Raw genomic sequence first — 27,942 nt, forward strand, 5'->3', positions numbered from 1 at the left:
TCAATGGGGGCTCCCCACACTTATGAAAGCATGAGTCTGTTTTTAAAGAAGCCTAAAGCAATACAAATTGAAATCTCAACAAAAACAATATTCTTAAACCCCAAACCAGAATGATTAATGCAGGAAATATCTGCTAAGGCATGGAATTTTTAGCTACAACAAGAATTAAAGACCAGTGGCCACCATAGAGGCATTGCCAGATCTGTGTTGGAAGAGGGAGTACTGATATAGAGTGCTCACATTGCAGGGGCCTTTGAAGCAATTAAACGGTGTTGGGGGAAGATCACTGAATTGGAAGTCAGGTCGCCTGGCTTTGTGACTTACTTATTTTGTGGCCTTGGACAGGTTACTTAATGTCTCAAGGACTCAGAGCTAGAAGGGACCTTTGGGACCATATTGTCCAATTCTCTCATTTTACAGATGGATAAACTGAGGCCCAGGGCCAGGAAGGGACTTGACCAGAAGTCACATTGGTATTAAGGATCAGAGATAGGAACCTCACTAGTTAAATTATGGAGTTGATTTGGATAGAATTGAGAGAGCTGAGAGGGGAGCTTTAGATCACTTGGTCCAGTTGCTTCATTTCACATTCAACATGATGAGGAAGCAGATGACCAGGAGGTTAAAGTGAGAGGATTGATGTGGAACCCAAGTGTAGTGATTTCTGCTACCCCATTCTGTCTCCTAAAATATTCAAGGTCACTTTCAATTTGAAAATGCTACTGTTATGGAATAATTTAAATCTGGAGATATCACATTTTCCCCAAACTTTTTTTCTTATTGAAGAATAAATGATCATTTTCTTTTCTTTGTGCCATCAGTTAAATAATATTTCAGTTTTAAAAACTGATGGAGGCATAGGAATAAGAGAAAGAATCAAGTGTAGAAAAGAAAAAAATGGAGAATTTGAAAAATTAATATTGAGCAATTGTGGGAATATCTAGACTGGTCTAGGGTAGACATAAACTGCCTTGTTTTATTCTAAATTCAGCTCACTGGTTTATGTTGAAAAGTGAAAGGTTATTATATGGACTTACTGGGCAAAACCAGATTTTATAAATAATTACCTGTCAGGCTGTTCAAGATAGACAAACATACGCCAGACCAACAAAAACATGGATCTGTCATATTTCTGAGAGAAATGTATGTTGAGTCTTCATTCTCTGGATTTCAAGTAGATCAGGTAAAACAAAATTTAAAAGAAATCCCAAACTTACATTTTCTGCCTCATTCATGCTTTTAAACGTAAAGTGTGTATATATGTGGGGAATATATCTAAAAAAAGGAATTTTGATGTGAAAAAAACAGCCTCTGAAAATTTTATTCCCTCTATATAAGTCTGGGAGATTGAAACCAAATACAATAAATGCTGTCCTTTTAAAAGTTGGGATGTTTATTGCAAGCTTATAATTTTCCATGATTAGGGACGCCAAGAAAAATAAGAATGATGATAAAAAGAAAAGTTTAATCATACATTTCAACAAGCACAGATGGAACATCAAAACCCTTTGGAAATCTTACTATATTATATATCCTAGTTTTTTGTTCTTGACATTCAGATTTTTTCCAGAAGTAGTTACACTCAGCAGGTAAAGGAATGAGTGGATTCAGGAGAATAATATGAAGCGATCTCCTCTGCAGTTATTATGGAACGGTCTAAGTATTCAGTCACAATGACCAATGATTTTGATCTCTCATTTTATTCATTTTTCACCAAGGTTTCTTGAAAGTACATAGAAACAATGATAAACATGGAACTGTGAAAAATACATAATTGAAGACAACATTTCTTCTTATCCAAGGTCTAGAGGCAGTTGCATCAATACCAAGTTCAAACAATAAGAATAGCAAGTGTTACAGATTGATATGGAGCCAACATTATGTTTTGAGTGTTCAACAGGATTTTCTAGTTGAGAAAGCATGTCAGAAGAGAAGGGTAAAATATACAGCCCTGGGCAGGAAATAGATAATGGATAATGCCAGGCTCTCTGGACGGGCCTCTCAAGGTCTCTATCCCACCCTTCTATGAATAGTTTTCCTTCTCCACTGTTACCCTGGCCTTGGTGAGGCTTGAAATGGTACCATTTTCCAGTTTTTTGATTTAAGAGGAAAGTGAGAATACATGTTATAGAAGAGAAAAATAGGAAGAATTGGTGGAAGACATGCAGGAGGAAAGGCAACAGTAGTCAGAGCAGAGGATGACCAAAGAGAAAGGAGGATCAGAAAAGGAGACAGCCAGTAGATGATCAAAGTCTGAGCATTCTTAACTGCTCCCCACATGGATGCTCATTTTTAAAAATGGCGATGTTAGAGATAAACACTAAAAAGAAAAGTTATTGCAGCTGGGTTTTTTTCTCTTACTTCTTTTGACCTAAAGTTGGATTACAAAATGTATCAATTAAGATATGTGGACTCAACACACACACAATCATGATATGGTTCTTCAGATAGGGCAACCCACAGCAGTAAATCCATTGCACATTTCAAAACTGTGTGATTTGCATTCTTGTCCACCTACACACTATCCCAAACATCCTGCCATTAATTAGCTCAAAGTTCCATCTGGTAAACAAGAGTAATGATTGAGGGGGTTGGAAAAGGGCTGGAGTCAGCCTGTTGATAGTCACAACAAACCAGCAGCCTCCTTAGCAGAGGGAGAAGGAAACCTGTATTTCTGCCTCCTCTTCTCTCCCCCGACGTGGAAACAAAATCACCTTAATAGAAGGTTGCCTTTCCTGTTGCTGTAGTCACATCCACATCCACATTAGCAGGCTAGAAAAGTCATTCCATTTCTGCGGTAGGCGCTCTGTCAAGAGAGAAAGAAAAGCTGCAATGAATTATCACATCACTCCGGCAGGGAAAGGAGCCTGGGAGGAGAGCAGAACCTCCTTCCTGTTGTGGAGCCCGCTGGCTGCCGGCGGAGAGTGGGCTTAATCTGAACATTTCTGGTGGGGAAGCCATAAGCGACCGCTTTGTCTATTTAAAAAAAAAAAATCAGTGTGGTTAACAAGTGGTTAGTGCTTCTATTTCAGGCGAGCGGCAGATAGGCAGAACGATGACATCCTGCTTTGTGAATGGCCTGGGCCTGGCTCTGGGGAGGGGATGCTGGGCTGCATCTGCTGGTCCCTCAGAGGCGGGCGTTCTCTTCACCATGCGCAGGAATCGCTTCTAGCCCAAGGACCTCAGTAGTCTATAAATCACGGACTCATTATAGTCTTTCCAAGGCTAATTTATAGGCCCAGCCCAAAGCTATGTAAACAGACACTAATCGAGCCCTTTGCTTTCTCCCTTGCCACCCCCTGCCTCACCCCAAATAAAGTGGACTCCGAGGAGTTCTGTACAGCAGAAGAAACTTTGATCTTTCAGAAGATGATGGATTGTATATATGGGGTAGGACTCAATCTTTTCATTAGGGGAAATGGAAACAATAGGGAGTAAATAAATACAAGCTTATGTAGAGACCTAGGCAATTCAAATTTTAAAAAGCCCAGTCAGTATTTTTTTTCCCCATTCCGATTACAGTCAACTATCACTTTTCCAATAGTGAGATAGGGAAGCAGAGATACACAGTTCAGGTTGAGGCAGAATAAAAACTTAGGTCTTAGGAATGAAATCCCCATCACCAACTATGATGCAATAATAATAAACACCCAATAATTTAAATATTTAAAGTTATCGGTAAGATAACTTTGGTGACTTTGAATTTTCTGCTTAAGTTGCATTTTTGAAGAAGACATCAATGATGCAAATGAGTGTTGGGGAAGTGAGAGGCTCACGAGAAAAAAAAAACAATTAAAAACTGTTAGGAATGTCCTGAGGTCAAAAGAAATTCAATTGAACCATCTCATCCGCAGCAGCTAGACTCCTGTTATGACTGTAGGAAGAATTTATTTTTAGAGTGATGATACTGAAGCACTGCTAGATTTTTAATCATTAAAGAATGCCTGGATGATATGTAGTGTGCTCTGATGACGAGGGCAGGGAGACTAGTGGCCAAAATGTTTACACATTCGGTATGTCTGGATTTAGTAAGGCATGTGACCGTCAAGATGGGGAGAAGCGGGTTGGATGGTGATACAGAATTTGAAGTTTGTTGAGTGCTTACAGCCTAGCAGTGTTAATTAGTGGATCGATAAAGAACATAGCAAGGCTACTTAAAAAACCTGAATAAGGGGCACGCTAGCTTCAAAGTACCCCACCTGAGTCAGACCACATTTAGAATACTGTACTCAGAACTTATCCAGAATGATGAGGGAGAATCAAAACCGTGTCCTATTGGGTTGTTGAAAGGAAGTGGGGGTGCTTAGCCTCAAGCTGAAAGTTTAATGGAGGCATGATCACTATGTTTAAAAATCTGAAGGGTTTTCGCATACAAGGGAGATTGGATTTATTTTGTATAGTTTCAGGGAGCAGAATTAGGGCCAGGAGAGGGGAAGTCAGAGGGCCACAGACTTTAGCTTCACACAAGGAAGAACTGTTTAAAAATAATAAATGTCGAAGGTTGGAAAGGACTGACTCCTGAGAGATTTGACTTCTCTGTCATTAGAAGTTTGGATAGCCGCCTGTTAAGGACATTTTAGGGGCTAAATGGCCTGTCCAGTAGGGCTCTATGGCTAATACATTCTAAATGGATTGTCAACAAGTGCAAATAATTAAAAAAGGATTTCTAGCACGCTAGAACATTCAGTTAACCTCATTCCCACAAACTATTATGATTAATCCTTACTTTGCGCCTCTCTTCTCCCAGTGTTCCCTCAACCCTCATCTGTTGGTTGTCCCCACGTGCAAGTCACTCTCAAAACACTGATTAGGAAAGTGGGAGGGCAGAAGATGTTCCTACTTTCCCTGCTTTGAGCTCTCTTCTGGCCCAGTTGGACACTTCCTTGCACCATCCTACATTTCTGGACTGGAATGATTTTTGTAACATGGACCAGGAGGATCAAACTTTCCCCTCAGGACTGTGTACTGAAGAATAGTGTTAAATTAGTTTCTGAGAGAGCCACAAATAACTTTCAGAAATGGATAAAGTGTCTCCCCACAACCACAAGCAAGGGAGCCTCGGGCCTTGAAGTTGCCCCTTCCACCATGGCCGCCAAATATCATGCCAAAATAATACTTTTAGCTCCCTGACCTTGATATTTTTAAATTTTACAACCACAGTGACAACCTTTAACATAAACATAATATTTAAAATGCCTGTACAGTTTACACCGAGATAAATGAACCTGAGTGTAAAGTTGGATTCTTATGAAAGGTAAATGGCTGAATTCTGCCCTGTTCAGGAAAGGGTTTTTGGCTCAAAGGCAGCCGTGGGCTTGGCTGGGTTCACCTAAGAAATAATCAAGTTTAAAACTTTCCAAGCTGGCCATTAGTGAATGAGCAACCCATGGCACGGAGAGGTCGCTTTCTGAACGTCTCCACGCGTCTTCCACGATAGTTCATGTTCACATCTCTTTATGCCACACGGCACACGTGGACAGGACTGCATGGGCTAACGTGGCCTGCTTTCAGGTCCCATCATGTCCCCTTTGAGGTGAGCCATGCTACTGCTCTAAAACAAAAAGAGAACAGGAAAAGTTCTTGCAACGGCCTTATTTAGGGAACAACGTGCATATGTCTACATATATATGGGCGAGTTACTGAAGATGAAGAGGATGCCTTTTTGTCATCTGTGAATTTCTTTACCATAAACTTTTTTTTTAAACCCTTACCTTCTGTCTTGCAGTCAATACTGTGTATTGGCTCCAAGGCAGAAGAGTGGTAAGGGCTAGGCAATGGGGGTCAAGTGACTTGCCCAGGGTCACCCAGATGGGAAGTGTCTGAGGCCAGATTTGAACCCAGGACCTCCCATCTCTAGGCCTGGCTCTCAATCCACTGAGCTACCCAGCTGTCCCCCTTTACCATAAACTTTTGCTACAAAATTTAAACATTTTATTTGGATAAGTAGGATGATGTAAGTTATTGGAGATGGGATGCTGGTGGAGTTCGGTAGGCTTTGGTTCAAATCGGCTTCTGACACTCCCTGTGTTATTCTGGGCAAGAAGCTTAACTTCTCTGTTTCTCAGTTTTCTCATCTGTCAAATGAAGGATTGCAAACGCAGGATATGATATGCACATCATTTCGCCTCTTAGTGCTAAGGCAACTCTCTAAGATTATTATAGAAAACAAAACTCCTTCAGGCAAGTCATTTACTTACAATCTTTATATCCCCAACCCTTAATACATTGTCTGACACATAGTTTGCTGAGTGTTGAGTGAATATATTTAAAAAAAATAAAGACTGTTTCTTTCCATCTTAGAGCCAATACTGGGTAATGGCTCCAAGGCAGAGGAGTGGCAGTGGGAAAGGCTAGTCAATGAGGGTTAAGAGACAGGCTCAGGGTCATACAGCTAGGAAGTGTCTGAAGGCAATTCTGAACTTTGGACCTCCTTCTTTTAGGCCTGGCTCCCAAGCCATAGGGCCACCTTGCAGGCCCCTGAATGAATAATTTGTAGACCAGCTGGAGGTGTGCTTTGGTGGATAGAGTTTCATAGTTTCCTATACTGATGAAATTGTAGGTCCAAATTGCATCATCCTTCTTGCCCCTCAATGAGATTTCTTCCATGCAAAGAAACTTCTCAGGTCAGTTGTGCTTATCTTTTCTTTGAATAACTTCACAGGATGCTTTAGTGGGAAAAAAAAAACAACAACTAAGATCCCTACTTAGTCTTCAATAATTAAGTAAACCTTTGCTCCAACCAACTTGCTTGTTTTTATTATATATACACCAGTTTCTTAAGTTTTAATGCTATCATCAGCTTGATTATTGATGGGTGGCAATATGTGCCCTGGTACTAGTAGGTCTGATGATGGTAATTCTGGTGAAAAAAAGTTCAGGTACACAGTAAGCATCTCTGAAAGTTGGCAAAGCAAAAGAGTCATGACACAGGAAGGAGGGAAAAATCAAATTTAGCTTTGAAGACTTTTCACTCAGGGCCCTACCTAGTTTCTAGTTTTTAGTACATACTCAGGGAATTTTCATTTTAAATTAAGCTAAATACACTATTATTTTCAGGCTAAAGAATGCTATTTACCACAAAGTATGTCTATGAGGATGTGAACATCAGATTCAAGTAAAAATTAATGTTTAATTATTTACTCAATGGTCTTCCTCTATTATGACAGAAAACAAAGGATCATAGATAGACTGAGAGTTAGAAGGGATTTTCAGTCATTGAGGTCAAACCCCTCACTTAATACCTGAAGAAACTGAGGCCCATAGAAGTGAAGTGATTTGTCCAATAAAAAATAACCGAGCTGGGCTTTGAACCCAATTCTTGGTCTACAATACAGGCATCCCTTTTACTGTACCACTGCTCAAACTCATATACTTTATTACTAAACTACAAAATTTCCATTGGGTTCATTTGGGGGGGGGGCAATCCTTTTCCAGCTTCCTCAGATGATAAGTATGAAAGGATATTAAGTTGTACAGCAGATACTCTTGAGTTTCCTAGAAAACACCAAGCACTTCAGATAGCTAACAAAAAGGGGAGAGTCGGTTGGAGTGGAAAGAAATGGAGATGAGAGCCTATAGCTTATATCTTTTACCTAGATCACTCACACACACACACACACACACACACACACACACACATATATAAATATATATATAAATCAAATGTTTCTTAGTTATGGTCCATCTGTTCAACACATTTCTTTTGCCTGCAGATGACAAGAAGCAGAGCTGCAAACTAGCAAAGGCAATATGGCCACAGAGCAATATTATTACATATCCCAGTGAAACGGGAATTTATGGATGATTTGTAGGCATTCCAATGCATAGGTGTTGGTTCTTTAAGGGAATTGTTCCTTGAAAGTCTAGGACCTAATTACAGAAAAGGGGCCTATAACAAGGTGTTAAACTACTTGTAAAAATGGAGCCAGTCAGGTCATTCCTTTATGAGGTTCCTTAAATGAATCAGAAAAGGACCAATGGATAGGAAGACCGATAATAAACCACACCCCTTGGGTGACCTTTAAAAGTTTCTCCAGGCAGAAGTCCGACTAGAAGACGATGAGGACCTGTAGAATACATGGAGCTAGAGAAAGGAAGGCTTCCTGAAGTCAGGTGGAGGCACGAGGGCAGAAGGGCAGGCAGAGGCAACATTTACAGAGGGGCCAAGACTCTAGGACCTGAAGGTGTTAGGGCTGTGTCAGAACAGAGCATAGGTGACCAGGGGCACAGCGGTTTTCAGACTCTCAAAAATGACAAAGCAGGGATGAGTCACCAATCTATGAGAGCGGGCAGAATTTATATGCCAGTGAATGTTATCTTCAATGATGAAATTCAACAAGATTATTACCTCAAAGCATCTACAGGAATGATCCCAGAAAGAGGAACTGAGAAGGTAAAACAATATTAAATGTCTTTTTAATTAAAATTACAGCCACTAAAGAGAACCAACAATCCCCACAGGAAAAACCAACAAGAAGTAGACAAAGTTCCAAAATTGGGTCAGAACAAGTACAGAGACAAGGTACTTGGTTGGACTCTGGGTCCTCTTAGCTCACAGGGTGTAATAATGGGGTTTCTATGGAGCACAAAATCTTGCAATGGATTTAGGGTCAAGGTTTGAATTTGAATCTTAGTTAAATCTTGAGTTTCAATTTTGAATCCTAGTTCTGCTACTTCCTACTTGTATAGCCTTGGGTGAGCCATTTAACCTCCTGGCCTCAGTTTCCTCATTTGTAGAATGATGGAGTTAGTTTAGATTATGTTTGAGGGTCTTTTCCAGCTCAAAATCCATCATCGTCTATGATCCTAGATTCTGTCTCTTAAGGTTTCATGGTAAGAACAGTATTGGTTCTATAAGGGAATGTCTGTTTTTATTCTTCATTTTTCTATTATTTCTCTCTGCCCTCGGGAGAAGCCCTTCACTTTTCTGTACTTCTTCAGTTCACAGATAAATGGGCATAATTTTCAAATGATGCTGATAACCTTGACTAAAAGGCACTATGACAGATGTAAACTGCACACAACCTTTAAGACCTGAAAGGGGTTAAACATGTACCATGTGTTTCTGGTTGAAATCTTGAGGAAAACTGTGCTCAGAATTTGATTCAGGGCTGAGAAAATAATGTGGCTGTGTATGGGTGTATTTAGAATTGGCCAATTTGGGCTAAATCCAGTGGTAAGAGAACAATAAAAAGCTTTGGAGTACCACTCCCTACCCCCCTCCCCACAAGTAAGAAGGGTCAACTTCCCAATTATGTGAAGGGCAGATAGCTTGCATCTGGGATCATTTGGAGGCCACCAGAGCTGGTCCAGTTGCTACTAGCTGCACCACTGTTTCAGAGAAGGTTTGCATGCAAGAGAGGTTTTAAAGGAAAACAAGGTGGAGGCCTGGGGAATGGGAGCAAAGTATGTACCAGGTTCAATACACTAGATGTTAGCTTGAAGTGAAGGTTGGAAACTCCTTCTGGGCAAGAGAAGCCTACGCTTGTCCTCAAAGAATGAAAGGATCCATTCACAGGACTTTGTGTTTGAAGAAATATGGACACTGTAGATAGATGGATTGGGGAATCAGATAATGAAATTGAATATAATTTGTAAAAAGCATTGATTTCTCATCACTAAGAGGCTTTCTTCTTGAACTATGACTACTAACTACAACTAACTACAAGAGCAAGAACAGAAGACAAACTATGATAACATTTAACCTCATCTTCCTGAATTCAAATTTGGCCTTGGATACTTCCTACCTGTGTGATCCTGTGCAAAGACACTTCACCCTTTTTGCCTCAGTTTCCTCATCTGTCAAATAAGTTGGAGAAGGAAATGGCAAACCATTCCAAGATCTTTACCAAGAAAATTCCCAATAGGGTCCCAAAGAGTCAGACACAGCTGAAAAACAACTGAACAACAATATAATTTCTGCTTCTCCTTCCCTTTCCTGCTTAAACTCAGCCTTCTCTTTCCTCTGGCCACAAAACTGAAGAGTACAGGATTTAAGCTGGAAAGGACCCAAGATCATCTGGTCTAACCCTCTCCTTTTTCAAATGAAGAAACTGAGGCACAGAGAAAGGCAGTGACTTGCCTGAGGTCATGTGGGCAGAAGCAGCATGGCTTTTCCATTCCAACACACTGCTTTAACCCACCATAATATCTTTTATTTCCCTCCAACAGTGTGTGGAGTTGCCTTGCTTGCACCATGAAAAACATGTTGTTTTGCTTTAAAAATGTAAATTTCTGTAGCATGGGAGCAACATATCAGAGTTATGTAATTGTTTTTTAAAAGCTAAAATATGACCCTTTGTCTTGGCCCAGTGAGTGTGGGTGGGCAAGTGATTTAATTAGAGTGAAAGAAGCTGAAATGGTAGCTTGAGCCTTCCCAATCAAAGAAAGAACCAGGGCTGAACTTCATTAGTAAACTTAAATACAAATAGGCATATCTTGTTTGTGACATTACCAAGGGACTCTTCCTTTTTGATAATTTTGCTCTAACTCCTGATATTTGAAAGACTGTAAACTGAACCATATGACCCATACATAGCATGATAACTTGGACTAGTCATCTTTTTTTGTTCTCTATTTTTGTGTCTTTGTGTTTTTCCATCATTATAAATACCTTGTGAATATCATTGAGGACCAGTTGTCAGATAGAGTAAGCCTTTATTTAAGAACAGTGGGAAGAGCCTGGTCCTTTGAATAAAAGGCATTCTTGGATGTGACAATGGCTGGTTGAATGAAAAAAAAATAAAAAGGATGTGGCATTAGCTTGCATTCCATTTCAAATAACCTGGATCCACTAAAACAAAAAATATCCTCTCATTTAAACTAAATGCTTACCTACTCTTATTTCTTCTTCCTATTTTACTAGAGTCAGAAACTGAAAATGTTGTCAGTTCTCAGGCTGTTAAACAAGTCATTCTGGGTTGAATTGAGACTTTGGGGACATAAAAATGTCCACTCTGAAAAGGAGTCAGTAAAAGACGAATTCTCTTATTTCCCTAGCTTTCTCAGTTGAGCTACACGCAAGGACAGGTCAAGTTATTTGGAGGTACAAGTAAAAAATTAGCCTAAGTAGCTAAGGATGGACAGTGCTGTTTAAAAAAAGAAAATCCTTGTGAAAATTAGTTTTGGTTCACTTTCTATTATGGATGATGGAAGTGCTACATTTATGTAAACAGTCTTTACCCATATGCTTTGTATATCCATTCAGATATGCACACATATATACAGTTCATAATGTTCATCTCATGCCAGTAATGCCAAACTTTTCTTTAGCTTCCTTATAGTATAAACAATCAAAACACAGATGTATATAATTATTGCAAGCTGAAAATGTGTGTGTGTATATTATGAAGAGCACTAAGTGTACGAAGCTTGGAAATTCAAGTCTTATCTACACCTACAATGAGCTCTAGAAGTTATTTTGTTTTGGTTTAAGTATTAACCTACATGCAATGATACCTGACTAGTTTTGCAAATGGCCACATGTGTCTAGCAGACAAAATATGGCTGAGACAAAATACATCCTAAGCAGAACTGGGTTCAGACCAGAAGACTCCCTGCATATGTAGTCTGACCACAAGCAGTTACTGCTGGAGGGAAATAAATTAGCAACCTGGTAAGCCACGGGTGAACAACACCGTACCAGAATGCTTACAATGAGATCAGCTCTGGATTTCCACTGGGATCAATTCTGGGCTTCCACTCACTGTTTATCTGCCAATGGTGTAAACTTCTGCATCAATCAAGCTACACTGCTTTGTGTGCCAGAGAGACAGTATCCAAGTCTTCTAAAACAACACTGTCAAATTGTTTTGTTGGGTCCAAAATTTTTAACTCAAGTACCCAGTTGCTATAAATGATGCTGCTCTGATAAATAGCTCCACTTGATGGAAGACCTAACAAAATAAACTTTTCTTGCATTATTCTGGCTCTCAGACAATATGGTTCAGTTCTATTTTCAAGGTACTCAGGCCTTGGACAGCAATGATAAGAGGCAAGGGAGGAAAACAAGCCACGGAATCACAAAGGCTTATTGCATTAAAAACCAAACCACGGAGAATAGGAGAAGAGGCAGCAATCAGAGCCGGGGGAGGAGAATTGAAGGGTTCTCAAACTCCATTTGAGATAATGGAGACTAAAAAAATCCCCAAGCCCCAAAGCAGTGATAAATGAGAAGGACATGCTGGCAAGGCCTTTGTCAGTCTATGGTAGCTACATTTGGGGGCATCTAATTTTTGGCTTGCAGGAGATACTGAGATTAACCAAAGTATGGGTCACATTAGTATGACTTTACTATCTCTGAACCACCACTATGTTACTTCTCCACAGTTCTCCCACTGTCAGAGTCTGATTTCTTTTCTGTAAATAGGGCTCATTAGTGCAATGAAATCTTAATGGTCTGTATTCAAGATAGAGAAAACAGGGTGAACTCAGATATAAATAATCTCCAACCTCCATTTAAAAAGTAAGTTTCAGATCATTCCTGGTAAACCTTTACTTTCTTAATAACAATTCTAAGACAACAGGGCAGACATGTCAAGTGTCTGAGGCCAAATTTGAACTTGGGTCTTCCCCACTCTAGGTCTGGCACTTTATCCACTGTGCTACTTTCCTGTCCTGATTTCAGCTTTTTAAACCACACTACCCAGCCAAACTGGAAATATAGTGGCTGGGGAACCCCCCCTCTCCCAACTGCCATGGCCTATTTGGTAGAAATGCCACCAAACTCCAAATGGCCCAGAAGGGAGGCAACTCCCAAGAAGGGAGGGATGTGCAGATTCACATGTCCTGGAGAACCCTTGCCGGGATACTAAGTCCCTGGACAATCAAGAGTGAACTGAACGTGCATAAGAATAAGGTGGTGTTTTATGCACAAAATCATCTCTTTCATACCTAAGGAAACTCATTGTTAAATTTTTCTAAAATCGATAGCTTCATTTAGAAAACAGATCTTTCTTTTTAAAAAAGTTATCAATAACTTATTTCTGAAAAAGGAAAACAAACACCAGGTTAATCATCAAAAGGCAGAACATAGAAGCACATCATCAGATCCTCAAGCTGGGAAAATCAGGAACAGACAAACTAATGAAATTTGCTCTTCTCAAATGGAATGGGGATCAAATGAGTCTGAGTAGCACTTGATAAACTTTAAGGTTTTAAGTCTTCACTTTGGTTATTTTCCAAGGCTATTGGGAAGGAACAAGAGCTCTGGAAAGTCCTTCCAGACTGAATATTGGCCTCATGGATGCTGACAGCTGAGGAATGCAGAAGATTGATTTTTTAAGCCAGTCCAATTGGTGAGGGTAGATGGTCCATGGATGTGCACTGTCTAGAAGATGACTAGAGGAGCAGAAGGTTAAGAACCAAGGGCTCTGGTTATCACAAAATCTCCTTGACTATTTTTTTTTAATTTTTTTTTTAGTGCTGGTGGGATTCTGTGTCTGTGACTGTATCATCGTGGTGAGCTCCTGCAGAGAAGCTTTCTCTCTCCTTTTTTTTTTTACCTCTCCCAATGAAGCTCTGTAGCTTCTGGTCTTAGTGGCTCCGGCTGCGAGAGGTCGAGAGGTTTGCCCCGTGTGTGTCAGAAGGGAGATGAAACACCCATCTCCTTGGTTTCAAGGCCAGCCCTCTCCCATGCAGCCTTTCTGTGAATTTGAATGCAAATCTGTAATAAGCAGGTGCACCTGCAGACTGAATCACTACGTCCTGAACATCTGTGAATGACTTCAGCCATCTGTGAAATCACTGGTGTGACTACTCCACCGCAGAGCAGAGATCTAGAGCTGGAACCTGGAGGGGGTCCAGCTCAGCCCCATGATTTTACCGATGAGGAGGCCTAAAGAGTATGAGGACTTGCCCAAAGTCACTCAAGTCCTAAGTGGCAGTGCCAGGACCTGAACTCAGATTCTTGGATTCTAAATCCAGTGCTCTGAAACCAAATTGCAGTTCCTCTGTGCTCCAGTCTGTCTATAGAGACCCTGAAGCCAAAACAATCAGCGGCCAGAGAGGCCCCATTTGAAATATCTTAACAGAGAATTCCAGATTTGGTCAAAAGTGAGAGAAAGGAATATTGACAAATAATGTATCTTTTGGCCCAAAACAAATGGTCAATCTCTATAAAGTATATTCTAAGTATCACTTCAAAATTGAAATGAGGTTGTGAGAAAGATACAGAGGATGGACTTCATAAAAGACTATTAAACTATTCTGTGCTTGTTCATAGAGGTTTAATTATGTGTTGCTCATTTTAACAAAAATTTGGAATTTACAACCTTCACCTCCCCTGAGGCAGATCCCAGGCCCGAGGTATGGTTTCTGCTAGTGTTGTGTTGTGGCTGCTGCTCAGCCTTTTAGACATTGGTCAGGCTGGTCATAGGCAACACACACATAGTCCATTTTTGGATAGGTATAAGGTTTCCTCTTTGGTCATCTAAATTATTTACTTTGTAATATTATAAAAGAGTTTAGTGCTCTTTTGTTCTAAAATAAATTAATTTAAACTGAGCCATTGCATAAAAATGTCCAATTGTATTTGACTAATGAAGTCAATGATGACCAGATATCTCCATTTATTATTTATGTGGAATTTAATAAATTTTTTTATTTAAAACTGCTGGGAAAACCCTACAAGGTGGCTTAGCATAATCATAGTGACTGGAAATGAATGGGCTTACTCAATGAGCCCCATCTGTGTTGATCACCACATTTGGGCTTTCTAACATGAGCTCTGAGAGGGAAGTGGTAAGTAAAAGATGGGCTTTACATGAAATTACTAGAAGGTTCCCCTTTTTATCTATCAAGAGAAGTTGTCATGTAAAACCCAGTGGAATTGTGGGTTGGCTGGGGGGGGGGGAGAGATAGATGAGAGGGAAAGAACAAGAATCATGTAACCAAGGAAAAATATTCTAAATTAATTAATTAAATAAAAATTCTCAATTAAAAAAAGTTCAAATGAGAGATAAAAAAATAAAAATAATAGCCATGGCAAAAAAATCTATCCGAAATGGATCTCCCTTTGAGCCTGATAAAATTGCTTTTCTTCATTAAAAATCCCACTAATTTTTAATTTAAAAATAAAAAAGAGAAGTTGCTGTTATTGTTGTTGAGTCAGATCTTCGTGACTTCATTTGTCATTTCCTTGGCAAAAATACTGGAATCGTTTGCCATTTCCTTCTCTAGCCCATTTTACAGATGAGGAAACTGAGGTAAACAGGATATAGTGACTGCCCAGGTTCATGCAGCTAGTAAATATCTGAGGCCAGATCTGTATTTCAAATAAGAACAGGAGGGCATATCTGTATACATAGTCAGGAAGACTTGAGATCAAATTTGAGACATACAGGCTGTGTGACCCTGGGTAAGTCATTTGATCTTTCAGTGTTCCAGGAAGCTGTTGAGCAGGTGCTGATTTGCCCTAATAGAGGACATTTCTTTAAAAACGATTTCCAGCAGGACTTTAAGGGCGACCGAACTCTTTTTCAGCTACAAAGAAGCCTCCTCCCAAGGGGCATGTGCAGGGGGAAACATTTTCTACATTAACCATCTCATTTTGCCAAGGAAGGAACTGAGGCCCAGAGACTAGAAGCAGCACACGTAGCCGCCTTCCCCTTCCTCCAGGGGCGGGGGTGGGGGGAGTGCTAAAGTTTGCCGAGGCGGAGACTAAGGAAGAGGGCCGGCTGCTTTTCTAGTCTGGAGACTGAGGAAGAGGGCCGGCTGCTTTTCTAGTCTGGAGACTGAGGAAGAGGGCCGGCTCCTTTTCTAGTCTGTATGGTGACCCGGAGGATAATAAAGGGAACCATTTCATAAAGCCTCGGCAGCGAGAGTGGCTGGAACAGGTGGGCAACCTCTGGCCCCGCCTCCTCTCTTTAGCCAAGAGCCTCAGTTTACCTGTTTGGAAAATGGAAATCATAATCTCTGTCGTATCTACCTCACAGAGTTGTTGTGAAACAGTGTAAGTAAAGTGGCTCGAAAACTTTAAGGTGGTAGATAAATGTCTCCGTAGCTCTTCCATGACCCTGTGATCCATAGGCCATCTCACTACCGACGCATGCGAGCTAGTTTGGGAATAATAAAGAAATAACTATTACTGTTAAATAAGTCCTGCCTTTGGCAGAAGACAGAGCGCTGCTGGTTTTGGAGTCTAGAAGACCTGCGTCTCCAGCATGAGATAGCTGTGGAACTGGACAAGTCACTAAAACTCTCCTTATCTTGTGGAGCTCTTAGGAGATGATGCAGGAAAAAAAGGCCCTGCAAGCCTTAAAGCATGATGCAAAAATGTCAGTTATTGCTGTTATTCTCCCAAAGAAGAAAAGGCCTATAATGAAATCACCAGCTCTTTAAGGGACTAGAGAAGAGAATCTTTTTGGTATGCAATGCAATGCAAATCTTTAAAGGCTCTTATCTCCCTAACTCTTAGCAGGAGATCCTGGAGGATGAATTCTCTCTCTTTTTTTTAAGGTATTCTATTAGTGTGATACAGACAGTGTAAGTAAGCAAGTTCTTTGCAATATCCTACCCTCAGATAGGTATCTAGATCTAGATCCAGATTAATTCAGTGAATCATTGAATCATCTAGAAGAGGATGGGAAGGAAAGAGAGAGGAAAAGGAACTTCTCCAGCTTTATGGAGGGCTTTCTTGCCACCCCACCCCAAAGCCCAGTTTCCTCCTGGAAGCAGCTGGGTGTGGTAGGTGCCTTCTTCCCTCAGCGCTCCTGACTGGCCTCCTCTGTTTGTAGCCAGCCTCCTTCTCCGCAGCAGCAGTGGGAGGTAAGAGGAGGCAAGGTAATGCGTGAGTGGCTGCCAGTGGAAGAGATGGGGAGAAAAAAAAAAAACCAAAAGAAATATACTATTTCAATCAAAGTCTGAAATTTGTAGAAGTGGTTTTGGTCTCAATATAGTAAAAATATTTATCCAAGAAACTCCTACTCGGGTGTGAACATCCTACTTCTAGTGGGATTTTGTTTGGCAAAGCACTGTGAAAGAGTGGAAGCTAATACAGAACATGTCTATAAACAAATTTATTTATTCAGTACAGATTGACACGTTCACTTGAGTATTTCAGTGATTACACGTGTAAAACTATTTCCTACCGTGGTTTCCTTTTGTGATTTTGCTAATTTATTCAATCTAGACCATTTTCATGCATTGACTGTTATAAGTCATTTAGCCACCCAGGTTGAAATGAGCACATGGAGAATGTAGGCCTTGACTTTCATTTTTGGTATAAACATAATTATATGGTATCATCAAAGTTTCAGGTTCTTCCTAAAAGCTAAGACAATAATATCATAAAAATTATGTTATAAGGTCTAACTTTCCATGGTTGTTTAATAATGAAGATTTTAGGGGTTAATAGTTATGTGACCTATTTTTCGTCCCTTTTCATTAACACCTTATACAATTATGGTTTGAGGAACTTAGATTTTAACAAGATTGTTTCCCATTTTATATTCAGATCCAGTTATGAAATTTACTACATGATCTTTAACTTTCAGAAATCTAAAGAGCACAGACAATTTAAGGAACTGACTACATAAATTGAAGAATACTTCCCATGTAATTATTTCTTTAGATTTTTCTCAGAAAAAAAGCTCAACCCTATTAACATAACTTTCCATAAAGTATATCCATATATATATAGACACACACACAAAAGATGTCCCCATCATATATATGTATGTACATACTAGATTTCAGTGGTGTCTGCATCTCACAAGGGGCTGGAAGTCCCTACTGATGTGTGGATATGCAGCTTCTTCAGTTATCCACCCACTTGCCATGAACTGGAAATCATTATGATTTCATTTATTTATTTTTTAAACCTGTACCTGATGTCTTAGAATCAACACTATATTGATTCCACGGCAGACGCCTATGACTAGGCAATGGGGGTGAAGTGATTTGCCCAGTCACACAGCTAGGAAGTGTCCAAGGCCAGATGAGAACCCAAGATTTCTCATCTCTAGGCCTGGCCCTCTATCCACTGAGGCAGCTAGCCGCTGCATTTATTTTTACTACCGTTCAACCTTTTGGGAGATAGACAGCAGCATATTTGGGAGATTCACTCAGAATACTGATCGTAAGTGGGAACACAAGCAATTCTTTCACAGGTGACCTCAAAGCCCAATATCCATCCTCTGGGACTTGCCACGGGTCCGTTTTTAAGGAGCCATACAGAAATTATTGGCCACGAGACCTCATGTAAACCCCTTCTCTTTCAAAAGGAGACACTTGGAATTTTAGTAACTGCTGAGAACTCTGGGCTCTGAGTTTTTAATGTCTCTTCTAAAGTCGCTGGGGTTTAAAATTCAATGTGCATTGCCACTTAAAATATATGCCTGCTTCCCCTGTAAAAACAGGTAACTGGCTGTAGATCATCTTTTCCCTCTGGTATCAGTTTAATAATAAACCTGTCAGGCTATGAAATTATGTGGTTGATTGGTCCTGCACCGCCACTCTGCTATTATTTAAATGGAAGGGAATGGATGGCGAGAGACAGATTACCTTGTTATAAATCATTCAGGGCCTTTTCATTATGTCATGGCCCTTATTTAAAAAAAATTATATACATAAAAGACTCGGATGATATATGGAGATAAGAAAGATCATTAAAAGAATGCCAGTGACGTCCGAGCGCTTGGATCGGATCGTGTGGGTGCCGACGCCGGGGCAGTCGGGTGGCCACGCGGTGACAGAGAGGCTCATCCATCATGCTTCCTGTGGGATGAGAGGGGAAGCTTTATCCCACTGCAGCCGGGGAGCGCAAGGTTCCTCCGATGAGCAGGGGCGAATGCTTACTTTTCATACATGAATCATACTGCAAGCTGAATGACCTCACTTGCTCTGGGTTAGGGACGAGGCAAGAGGCCCAGGGGAGGCTGAGCAACGACGGCCTGGAGCCACAAACCAAGTGAGCAGGAGGCCCAGAAATGGAAATTAAAACAGCTCTGAGGTTTCAGCTCCCGCTTAGCAGATTGGCAAAGATGGCAAAATAGGAGGGCTAATAGTAAATGTTGGGGGGCTTGTGGGAAGACAAGGTCCCTAACGACACTGCTGATGAGACTGTGGATGAGTCCGACTCTTCTAGGAAATCATTCCCAATTATATCGGAAAGGCTAAATCGTGCCTCTCCTCTGTAGATACCCTGGGTGCATATCTGTGAGGATATCGGAGGATAAGTAAGGTCGAGTCTTTCTAATATATATTTTACATAGGTATATAAAATAATAAAGGTACTACCGGAAATATTTTGGTATATACACACATATATCAAATACATCCTCTATATAGGAGGTTTCATTATAATATTTCACATATTATAATAATTATATTATATATAGGAATATATTATACATATGTGTATATATATATTTAGGAATATTTTGGTATACACATGTTTTACATATACCAAAATATTCTTTGCTATATGTACCAAAATATTCCTAGTAGAACTTTTTGTGGTGGCAAAGAACTTGAAGCAAAGTGGGTCTCGATGGATCAGGGAATGGCAAAGTCAAGGGTGGTAAGCCAATGAGTGAAAAAAAGAGACTTAAGAAATGCAGAATAGGAAGTATTTAGAGAAACCTAGGAAGGTTTAAAGCAGAACAAAGTAAGCAGAACACAATGATGGCAAAGAAACAATTATGAAGCACTTCAGAACTCTGAACGGTTCAGTGACAAATCATAATAATTCAGAGGTAGTTGGTAGCACAGTGGATTAAACACAGGACCTGGAGTCAGGAAGCCCCGAATTCAAATCCAGCCTCAGACAAGACCTAACTGTATGACCATGGGTAAGTCATCTGACCTCCATCTCAGTTTCCTTAGCTGAAAATGGGGAAAACAACAGCATCTACTACCCAGGACCAACTGAGATACTTGGCACAATGTTTGGCCATATAAGTACTATATGAATGCCAGCTGCTATCATTGTTATTAATTACTTGTAAAAAGAACTTAAGTATAATACAATACTTGGACTAAATGTGCAAATTAAAGGATGCGTTGTCAGACATGGGTAATGTGGTGATTTCTTTAGTTTAATTGTGATTCTTGTATAAGAGACGATTCTATTGAGAACAGAGTCATTGGGAAGTTACAGTAATGGAATAAAAAGAACATTAGTATAAGCATTTCTACAGGATGTTATTGATGTCATCTAGAAAAATAATTTCAGATAGATGTTTAGATAAGGTAAATATTCCTCTCCAATGCTGTGTGTTCTAAAACACCAAAATACAGAGACTGTAGGTCCTAGATTTGGAGCCAAAGAACCCAAGTTTGAATCTCAATTCTGCTACCGGTAACCTGTGTGCCTTTAAGAAAACCATCTTAAATCTCTGGTTTCAATTTCCTCATCTACAAGGTCAGACTATTGGGCTAGGATCATGAGATCATAGATGTAAAACTGGAAGGGACCACTGAGGCCATCCAGCCCAATTCTTTCACGTTCTAGACAGAGAAACAAAGGCCCAGAAGACTAAATGATTATTTGTTCACAGTCACATAGGTAAGATAAGGATCAGAAAGAGGATTTGAACTCTGGGCCTTAGATCCAGAGTTGGTGTTCTTTCCATTGTATTACAATTGCTCCAAGATGATCTCCAAGGTTCTTTTCAGCTCTAAGTCTTATTCTATGAAATAAAGATAATGACAACTTCAGAGCTCAAAAAATCTTAGGGGTCACTAAGTCAAACTTCTTTAATTTTGTAGATGCAACCCAAAAAATTAAAGTCACTTGCTAGTCCGTGGAAAAATTGAGTTTGGAACACAGGGTAGCTTTTAGGGTACCCTTTATAGTCTTCTAAGTGGTCCTTGGCAAGATGGGTTGTTTTTCACCCTCCTTGTCATGGTCAGTTGTACAAGTTCCCAAACTTCCTCTTCTGACCTGGGTCTCAGTCCCCCAGGGAAGTTCTAACCTAACCCATCTGCCTCTTCTTTAGCACAGCCACCAGGAGAAAAGAAATACATGACGTGGGAGCATTATCAAAAAAAGGTATGGAGAACCTTGTTTAAGAGGACACCCAGGAGTGGTTCTGGGAGTCTCCAGGTCACTGTCATCTTATTTGTTCAGGCACTCAAGGTCATGTTTTCACTGGAAAGGTTCCCCAGATAAGTACAAGTATGATTTTCACAGAAATATTTGTACAATTATGCCTGCCCTCACCCTACTGGGGCCAAAGAATACTATAAGCAGTTATGAGTGTGCATGCTAGTTGTAAGCTCCGTCTCTGGAGAACCTCTAAGTTATAAGCTAGATCTCACAATGACTGTCCTTACCCTAGCATCCTTCTTCCCCCAGTGGCTCTCCCCTCTCCTCCAGGCCATGAAATCTTATCATAGACTTCAGGTAGTTCTGTAAAACTACCCACGCTTGAATGACACATGAAGCTGCTAGCTTTAGAAAAACAATTCCTCTTCCCAGAAAACCCCAGCCCTGTCTTTCTTACCACCTCTGCCTCCTCACATACCGCTACAGATGCAGCTGTGGAAACCAGTGTCCTTCCCTGCAGCTGTATGCCAACCAGTTACCGCTGGTTCAAAGTAGTTGGTGTTCACTGGCCTCTCAAGGATCAATTTCCCAAAGACTCTGACAATAACCACAGAGATAGTGAGGTCAGAAGGGGTGTGTGTGTGTGTGTGTGTGTGTGTGTGAGAGAGAGAGAGAGAGACAGACAGAGAAACAGACAGACAGACACAGAGAGACAGAGAGACAGAGAGAAAGAGGAGAGACAGAGAGACAGAAACAGAGAGAGAGACAGTCAGAGACAGAGATAGACAGAGACAAAGATGGGGCAGGTAGTGTGGTAGAGGTGGTGAGTATCCTCCGTCACAAAGAAAAGAGAAACAAAGGAATCTTTTAGAAGGAAGGAACTGGGGGAAAAGGAGGTGATATTGAAGGCAGAGATGCACATTGGGGAGAAATGAGCTGGATTCTGGGAAGTCTGGACTTTCTGAAGATGTGAGACTTTTCAGTCTTTTTTTTTCCTTAGCAGGAGGATGGAAAGGAGGAGGTAGCTGAGAACAATAAAGAATGACTTTCAATGTCAAAGCTAGAGTTTGGCCTTACAGTAGCTCTTAATTTCTTGGCTTCTGTGTGCTTAAAAACAGACCCCTAAAAATCACATAAATGTGTCTTGTTCTTGGTAATTGACATTAACGACCAGACTGAATCCCAGGCATAAATCAGGGTAGTGCTGTGGAAACTGGAGCTCTACCTAGTGCCACAATGAGAACCTAATGCTTTGTTCCTTGCGTTTATTTTGGGGAACAGACTAGCTACCATATACTTTTCCAATTGCTGATACAGTCATTTTGCCAGGCATAAAATGCTACTGTCTTTCTTGAGGGGAAGATTATTTTGGAGTTTCTGTAAATGACCTGGGACTACAGTCTGGTCACAATCAAAATCCCTGGGAGTTAAAGGAAATCAGCAGTGATTGGTTGTAACAACTTAGATTAGCCGTTACATAAATATTTACTAAAGGAGCACAGAGATTGAGAAAATAACATTCAAACTCATGTTTAGACATTACCTATTGCTACTTGACTCAGAAGGGGTGCTGCCATGTGACTAGATAGAAACACATTTTCATACAGTCTTGGGAGTAACAAATTACTGAAATATTCATAGAATTCTTTTGTTGCTCCCTCCCAGAGCACAAAAGGAGCTGCTTTACTCTGATGGGACCAGACAGGTATTACTATAAGATTCTATATTATTAGGATAAGTCTTCTGACAAAGAGCCAGTTTAGGGGAGAAGGAGTTTTGTTGAAAGAATATAGTTTCAAAATTTGTTGAAAGAATATAGTTTATTGGAGAAATGAGACAATTCTGTGTGTGTGAGAAAGGGAGGGGGAAAGAAAAAGAGGGAGAGAAGGAAAGGGAGAGAGAGGAAAAGGGAGGAAGGGGGAGGAAAAGGGAGGGAGGAAGGGAGGGGGGGAGAGAGAGAGAGAGAGAGAGAGAGAGAGAGAGAGAGAGAGAGAGAGAGAGAGAGAGAGAGAGAGAGAGAGAGAGAGAGAGAGAGAGAGAGAGAGAGAGAGAGAGGTCTTTATCATGTAAATGTTTTTTGAACAAAACACTAGGAATTTTCTTTTCAATTATGGATTTTCTTAACACTAGGCTTTTTGTCAATCATAATTCAAGAGAAGTTCTCATCCCCCCCCCCCAAGTAGTCCTCCAGCCTTTTCTTTCTTTTATAACTGATCAACAGTTTAATCTACTCTTCTTAGTATCTTTGCAGATTCCTTTAGTAAAGGCCATAGCAAGCTTATAAGTTAGCACTGGAGTCTGCATCTAATGTATGTATTTAATCAATTTTACAATAAAAGGTAAGCTTAAACATAAAGCATTGATAGCAGCTGGTTGATAACTCTTCTGAATTATCTTCTTCTGAGGCTTCTAATGATGTAGTCACTAATATAAATATACATATCCACATGCTTCTAGTCATAAAGTCAGCTTGGCATAGTGACTGAAATACCTGGCTTGACTCTGGAAGACATGAGTTCCAATTCGACCTCTGACATTCATTATGCGGCAAGTTATTTTTCTATGGAGACACAGATACGACTACAGTTGCCTCAGTGGTAGAAAGACTTCCCATACTAGTACTTCCTCCAGCTAAAAAAGTCAGAGGTCTTTATATTTGCATATTGGTATAGATATTTTATCTGCAAATTCTCTTATTTGAATTTTTCATTTCTCAGCTTTTCATATCTATTTAGCATTTTTTTTAAATGGACCACATCCACTCTTCTCTCCTTTTCTGTATATACATTTTAAAACAACTGGTATAGGTCCTGGAAAGAGCACTGTTCAAAGAGGAATCATGAGCCCTGAATTCTTCTCTGGGTGGAGCCAGGGAAAACAGTGTGTATATTTCTATTTTTCCATCATCACAACTGTCACTATAGTGAAGCCACACTGGCATTTTTCTAGATTGGTAGGTAGAGTGGTCAACTACAAGGAACTTCTCCCTTCCAATCACCTTATATTTAATGTATTTTGTACTTATTCTCTTTATGTATGCTATAAATACTTATATATATATTTGTTGGCCCCTATCCACATTAGAATGTTAGTTCCTTGTGACTACAGATTGTTACATTTTTTATGCTCTCTAGCTCTTAGTATAGTGCCTGGCACATGGCAGGCCCTTCATTAATGCTTGTTGATTTTAAAATATATGTATATATATATATATATATAAATTTATTTCATTACATATCTCCCAAATACATGTAAAAATTTAAAAATGTTTTTTAAAATTTTGAGTTCCAAATTCTCTCCCTCTCCTGCCAGGCCCCCTACCCTTTGAGAAGGCAAGCAATATGATATTGATTATAAAAGTGAATCAATGAAAACATATTTCCATGTTAGCCATGTTGCAAAAGGAAAAAACAGAAAAAAACCCAGAGAAAAATAAAGTAAGTGAAATAAAAAGTATAATGCATGTTGATTGATACATTGCTGAGAAAAGGGTTAGAATTGGTGGAAACATAGATCACCAAATGAAAGAGAACTATTCTTTTCCTCGGCCAAAGGTAAAGTGCTTAAGAAGGAATATGGAAGGTAGAACATCCTTATCCATGTATGCTTGGGGAATTTGGGTTCTTTGGGATATCAGGAGAAATTAAAACCAGAGGCTCACTACTGACACATGGTAGCATTAGCATGTCCCTTCCCAAATTCTCTTTTCTTGTTCTTCCTCCTAATCTCCTTCTGCTGTATGGATCTCCTTGCATATCTCTTTTCTTCAGTGGTCCCTCTTTTTTCCCCTCTTCTTTGCTTCTACAAAAGTCCTACCCTCATGCCTCATTTTGGTAAGGTGACAACTGGCTCTGGGCTCTTGAAGGCAGAACACAAGATTAGGGACTTTTCCAGTACTAGAAAGGCTTGGTGTAGAGGCTTAAAAGCATTACGGTTATCTAAGAATAAGCCTAGTGGAGCCTAGGGAATCTCATCACTGGGCTGACAAAGGGGGTGAGGGTGCTTTTTTGCCTTTTTTTGGCTTGGTAACTCTTAAAGATCCTCTACTATGTCACAGAAGGGAAGGAATACTAACAGTGACCAAAGTATGTATCCCTGAAGTGTAATGAAGTATTAACTTACTTATACTTTGGGTCTGTCATGATTATTATTAGAAGTTGTTGCTGTTCAATTGTTTTCAGTCATGTCTGACTCTTTGAGACCATTTGGGGTTTTCTTGGTAAAGCTACTGGAGTGGTTTGCCATTTCCTTCTCTAGTTCAGTTTACGGATGAGGAAATTGAGAACAAACAGGGTTAAGAGACTTGCCCAGCTTCACAGCTATGAAGTGACTGAGGCCAGATTTGAACTAATGAAGATGAGTCTTCCTGGTTCCATGGACTAAAATTTTCACTGATACCTACTTGTTGTGTCTTCATGTTTTCCTATGGCTTATCTCTAGAAATAGGAGTGAATCAACCCTCCTGGGGGACGTCTGAGTTCTCAGGGCAGAAGAGAGTATTTGTTTGAATATTTGGAATCTTGGTATTGGAAACAATAGCATTCATACAATTATAATATTTATAGGACCAATACTAACAAATTCAGATTAAGTTGTAAACTGTGGGTCTCTAATTTGATAATCTGTAAGTTTGAAAAATGAATTATCAATTATTGCTGCTGCAGCAGATGTGCTTATTAAATAAAACAGTCAGGTTTTGACTTTCTGAAGTGATTCTTCAGTTCTTTCTCTCTAGCATTTCTGCACCGTTGACCTCTTGGCCCCGACAAACTTAATTTTCTTTGCTGAATTTATGACCTGAACACTGTGGGTAGGAATCCTAACCTAAACATACCCACCATCTTATGCAATTCTTGTCCAAATTTTCTCATAAATCTTTTACAAAGTATCTGCCCAGAGTGCTGGAGACTTTTCCTGGAGTCTTTAAAGATGCCACAAATACTGGTCCATCATCCAGGTTGTCCATCTGCTATTCCTTGTTCTCACTTTAGGACTGGCCCAACTTCTTTTGCAGTTAGATAGTCTTTCCTGATGTCTTTAACGCCACTGAATGCATGTAAGTCATCAGTGGTTTATGTGCTGCAGCCTACCTGTAATCCCCATGTGTTTTTCGATTGCCCTTTAGGTCACCAACATTTTAAATCTTAGATTGTGCTCTTCCATGATTTGCAGTCATATGGTATGATCAAGAGAACAGTGATGTTAAAAAGATGAACTTTGGCAGGAGTGGGTGTCCCACGAAATAGTGCCAAACAATTGCAGACTCAACATTTTATATATTTTTAAAATTTAAATCTTAATTCAACTGATAATAGAGCCCAGATTCTAGTCGGTAATAAACCAAGAACCCTCCATACAAAAGTTGAGGTGGAGTATGACTTAATGAGCATAATGAGTAGGACTGAATCTGGGCTTGTTTTCCTTTTCAGGGTTCAAAGCTCAAAACATTAGCTAGTAACTGGAAATGTGGGCTACAAAGACATAGACTTGTTAGATAATATGTTTGAGCTAATGACCTGGGAGTGTGGCAGCAAAGCCCCAGGACAGTGATTGTGATATTAATAGTCTCAGGAAAAGACTCAGTTCAGCAAGCCTCGTGCTCATAGGATCAGCTTAACCTGCGGCAAGCTGAGATGTAACTAGCACGTGGTTGAAGAGAGTGACGTCTCAGGGTGATGAGACGTCAGGAAGTAGGGAGGGCACACTTCTTCAGGAAAGGCTCCTCAGCTTTCTGCATCAAGGTTCTCCACCAGGCTGTATCTACATAGGGTACATCCACTCCTAGGATGCTACTTCCAGAATCCATCTAATGACACCTCTCTGCTGGGTCCCACCTTCCCCTTCAAACTACATGGTAGCAAGGACCAGAGTCTTGGGGGGTGGGAATGGGGGACAGGACACTCTCTCTCGCAGTGTAACTACTTACACTTAAATAGCCTTCAATGTTGCAGTGATATGTTCCCCAATCTCCAATTTTTGGCCTCATATGAAAAATTTCTGACTTAAAGCTCTGGTAGCAAGTTTCATAATCTTTGCTTGTGAGTTCCTGTTATGTGATTCTAATGACGGATGGTTATGAATCAAGTTGACTATGGCCATAGCTCTGGTTGAACTTGCCAATGGGCTCAGAATTTGGGCTCAATTTTGGGCTCAGAATAAAACAGCTTAGTGATCCTATAGAATCTGCTTGGAAGGCAAACCTGAAGATGGATGAACATAGGGACACGCACATACATGCAAAAACTTTCATCTTCTTGCCTAGAAAACTAGTTGCAAAGAGTACAGAAACAGACAAAAGAGATGTCACAGGAAACAGAGTTTATAGAACGATTATGAGGAAATGAAAGTTCCTAGCCATGGAATAATAAAAGATGGCTACCATATTTACCAGATGGAAGACTTGATGCATAATGATGGAGAGCATATGTTTATACCTTTAGAGCAGCTAATTCATAGTGTTAGCAATTTGCTCAGCTGTGGGAGAAGACAGTTGTTATCTATTTCTAGCATAAGTTCCCCAACACACCTGGCCTGAGGACCACCACTGGTTGAAATATGGAGCAACTTAACATATTCCAATCCCTCTTCAGACATCCAGAGGTGGGGAGTGTAAGAGAGGCCAAGAACTAAGGAGAGACGATGACTAAAATCTGCTGAAAACTAACATCATTTAACTAGGAGTGGCTTCCAAGAAGCAAGATTACCAGAATGCAAAAATTCATGCATGCATGCCCAGAATGAAATCTGAACAAAAATGATTTAAAGAGGTTTAAGCTCTGGCAATAAAATAAAATATGTAGTATTCTGACTTTGAATTGTTTCCCCAACCTCCTTCTCCATTCCCACCCACTACTACCTTCTGTTTCCCTTGCTTCTTTCTCTCATTTTTACATAGATATCCTGGTGGTGAAGGGACAGACACTTCTTTACATATATCATGCAGGTCAGTTCCA

At 40.1% G+C, this 27,942-nt stretch overlaps 1 protein-coding gene across 10 annotated transcripts in view; it reads right to left on the minus strand.

Moving 5' to 3' along the window:
• Positions 1-1,681: 1,681 nt before the first annotated feature.
• Positions 1,682-27,942, minus strand: part of SUPT3H (SPT3 homolog, SAGA and STAGA complex component) — a 668,918-nt gene continuing 642,657 nt past the window's right edge. For all 10 annotated transcript variants that reach the window (XM_056818332.1, XM_056818334.1, XM_007484000.3 and 7 more), the window contains one exon: positions 1,682-2,806. In XM_056818332.1, coding sequence (XP_056674310.1) covers positions 2,765-2,806 — 42 coding nt within the window. In that variant the 3' untranslated portion in view covers positions 1,682-2,764. The remainder of the gene's footprint in view (positions 2,807-27,942) is intronic.

This window comes from Monodelphis domestica, chromosome 2 (assembly GCF_027887165.1).
Source record: "Monodelphis domestica isolate mMonDom1 chromosome 2, mMonDom1.pri, whole genome shotgun sequence".
Taxonomy (NCBI): Eukaryota; Metazoa; Chordata; class Mammalia; order Didelphimorphia; family Didelphidae; genus Monodelphis; species Monodelphis domestica.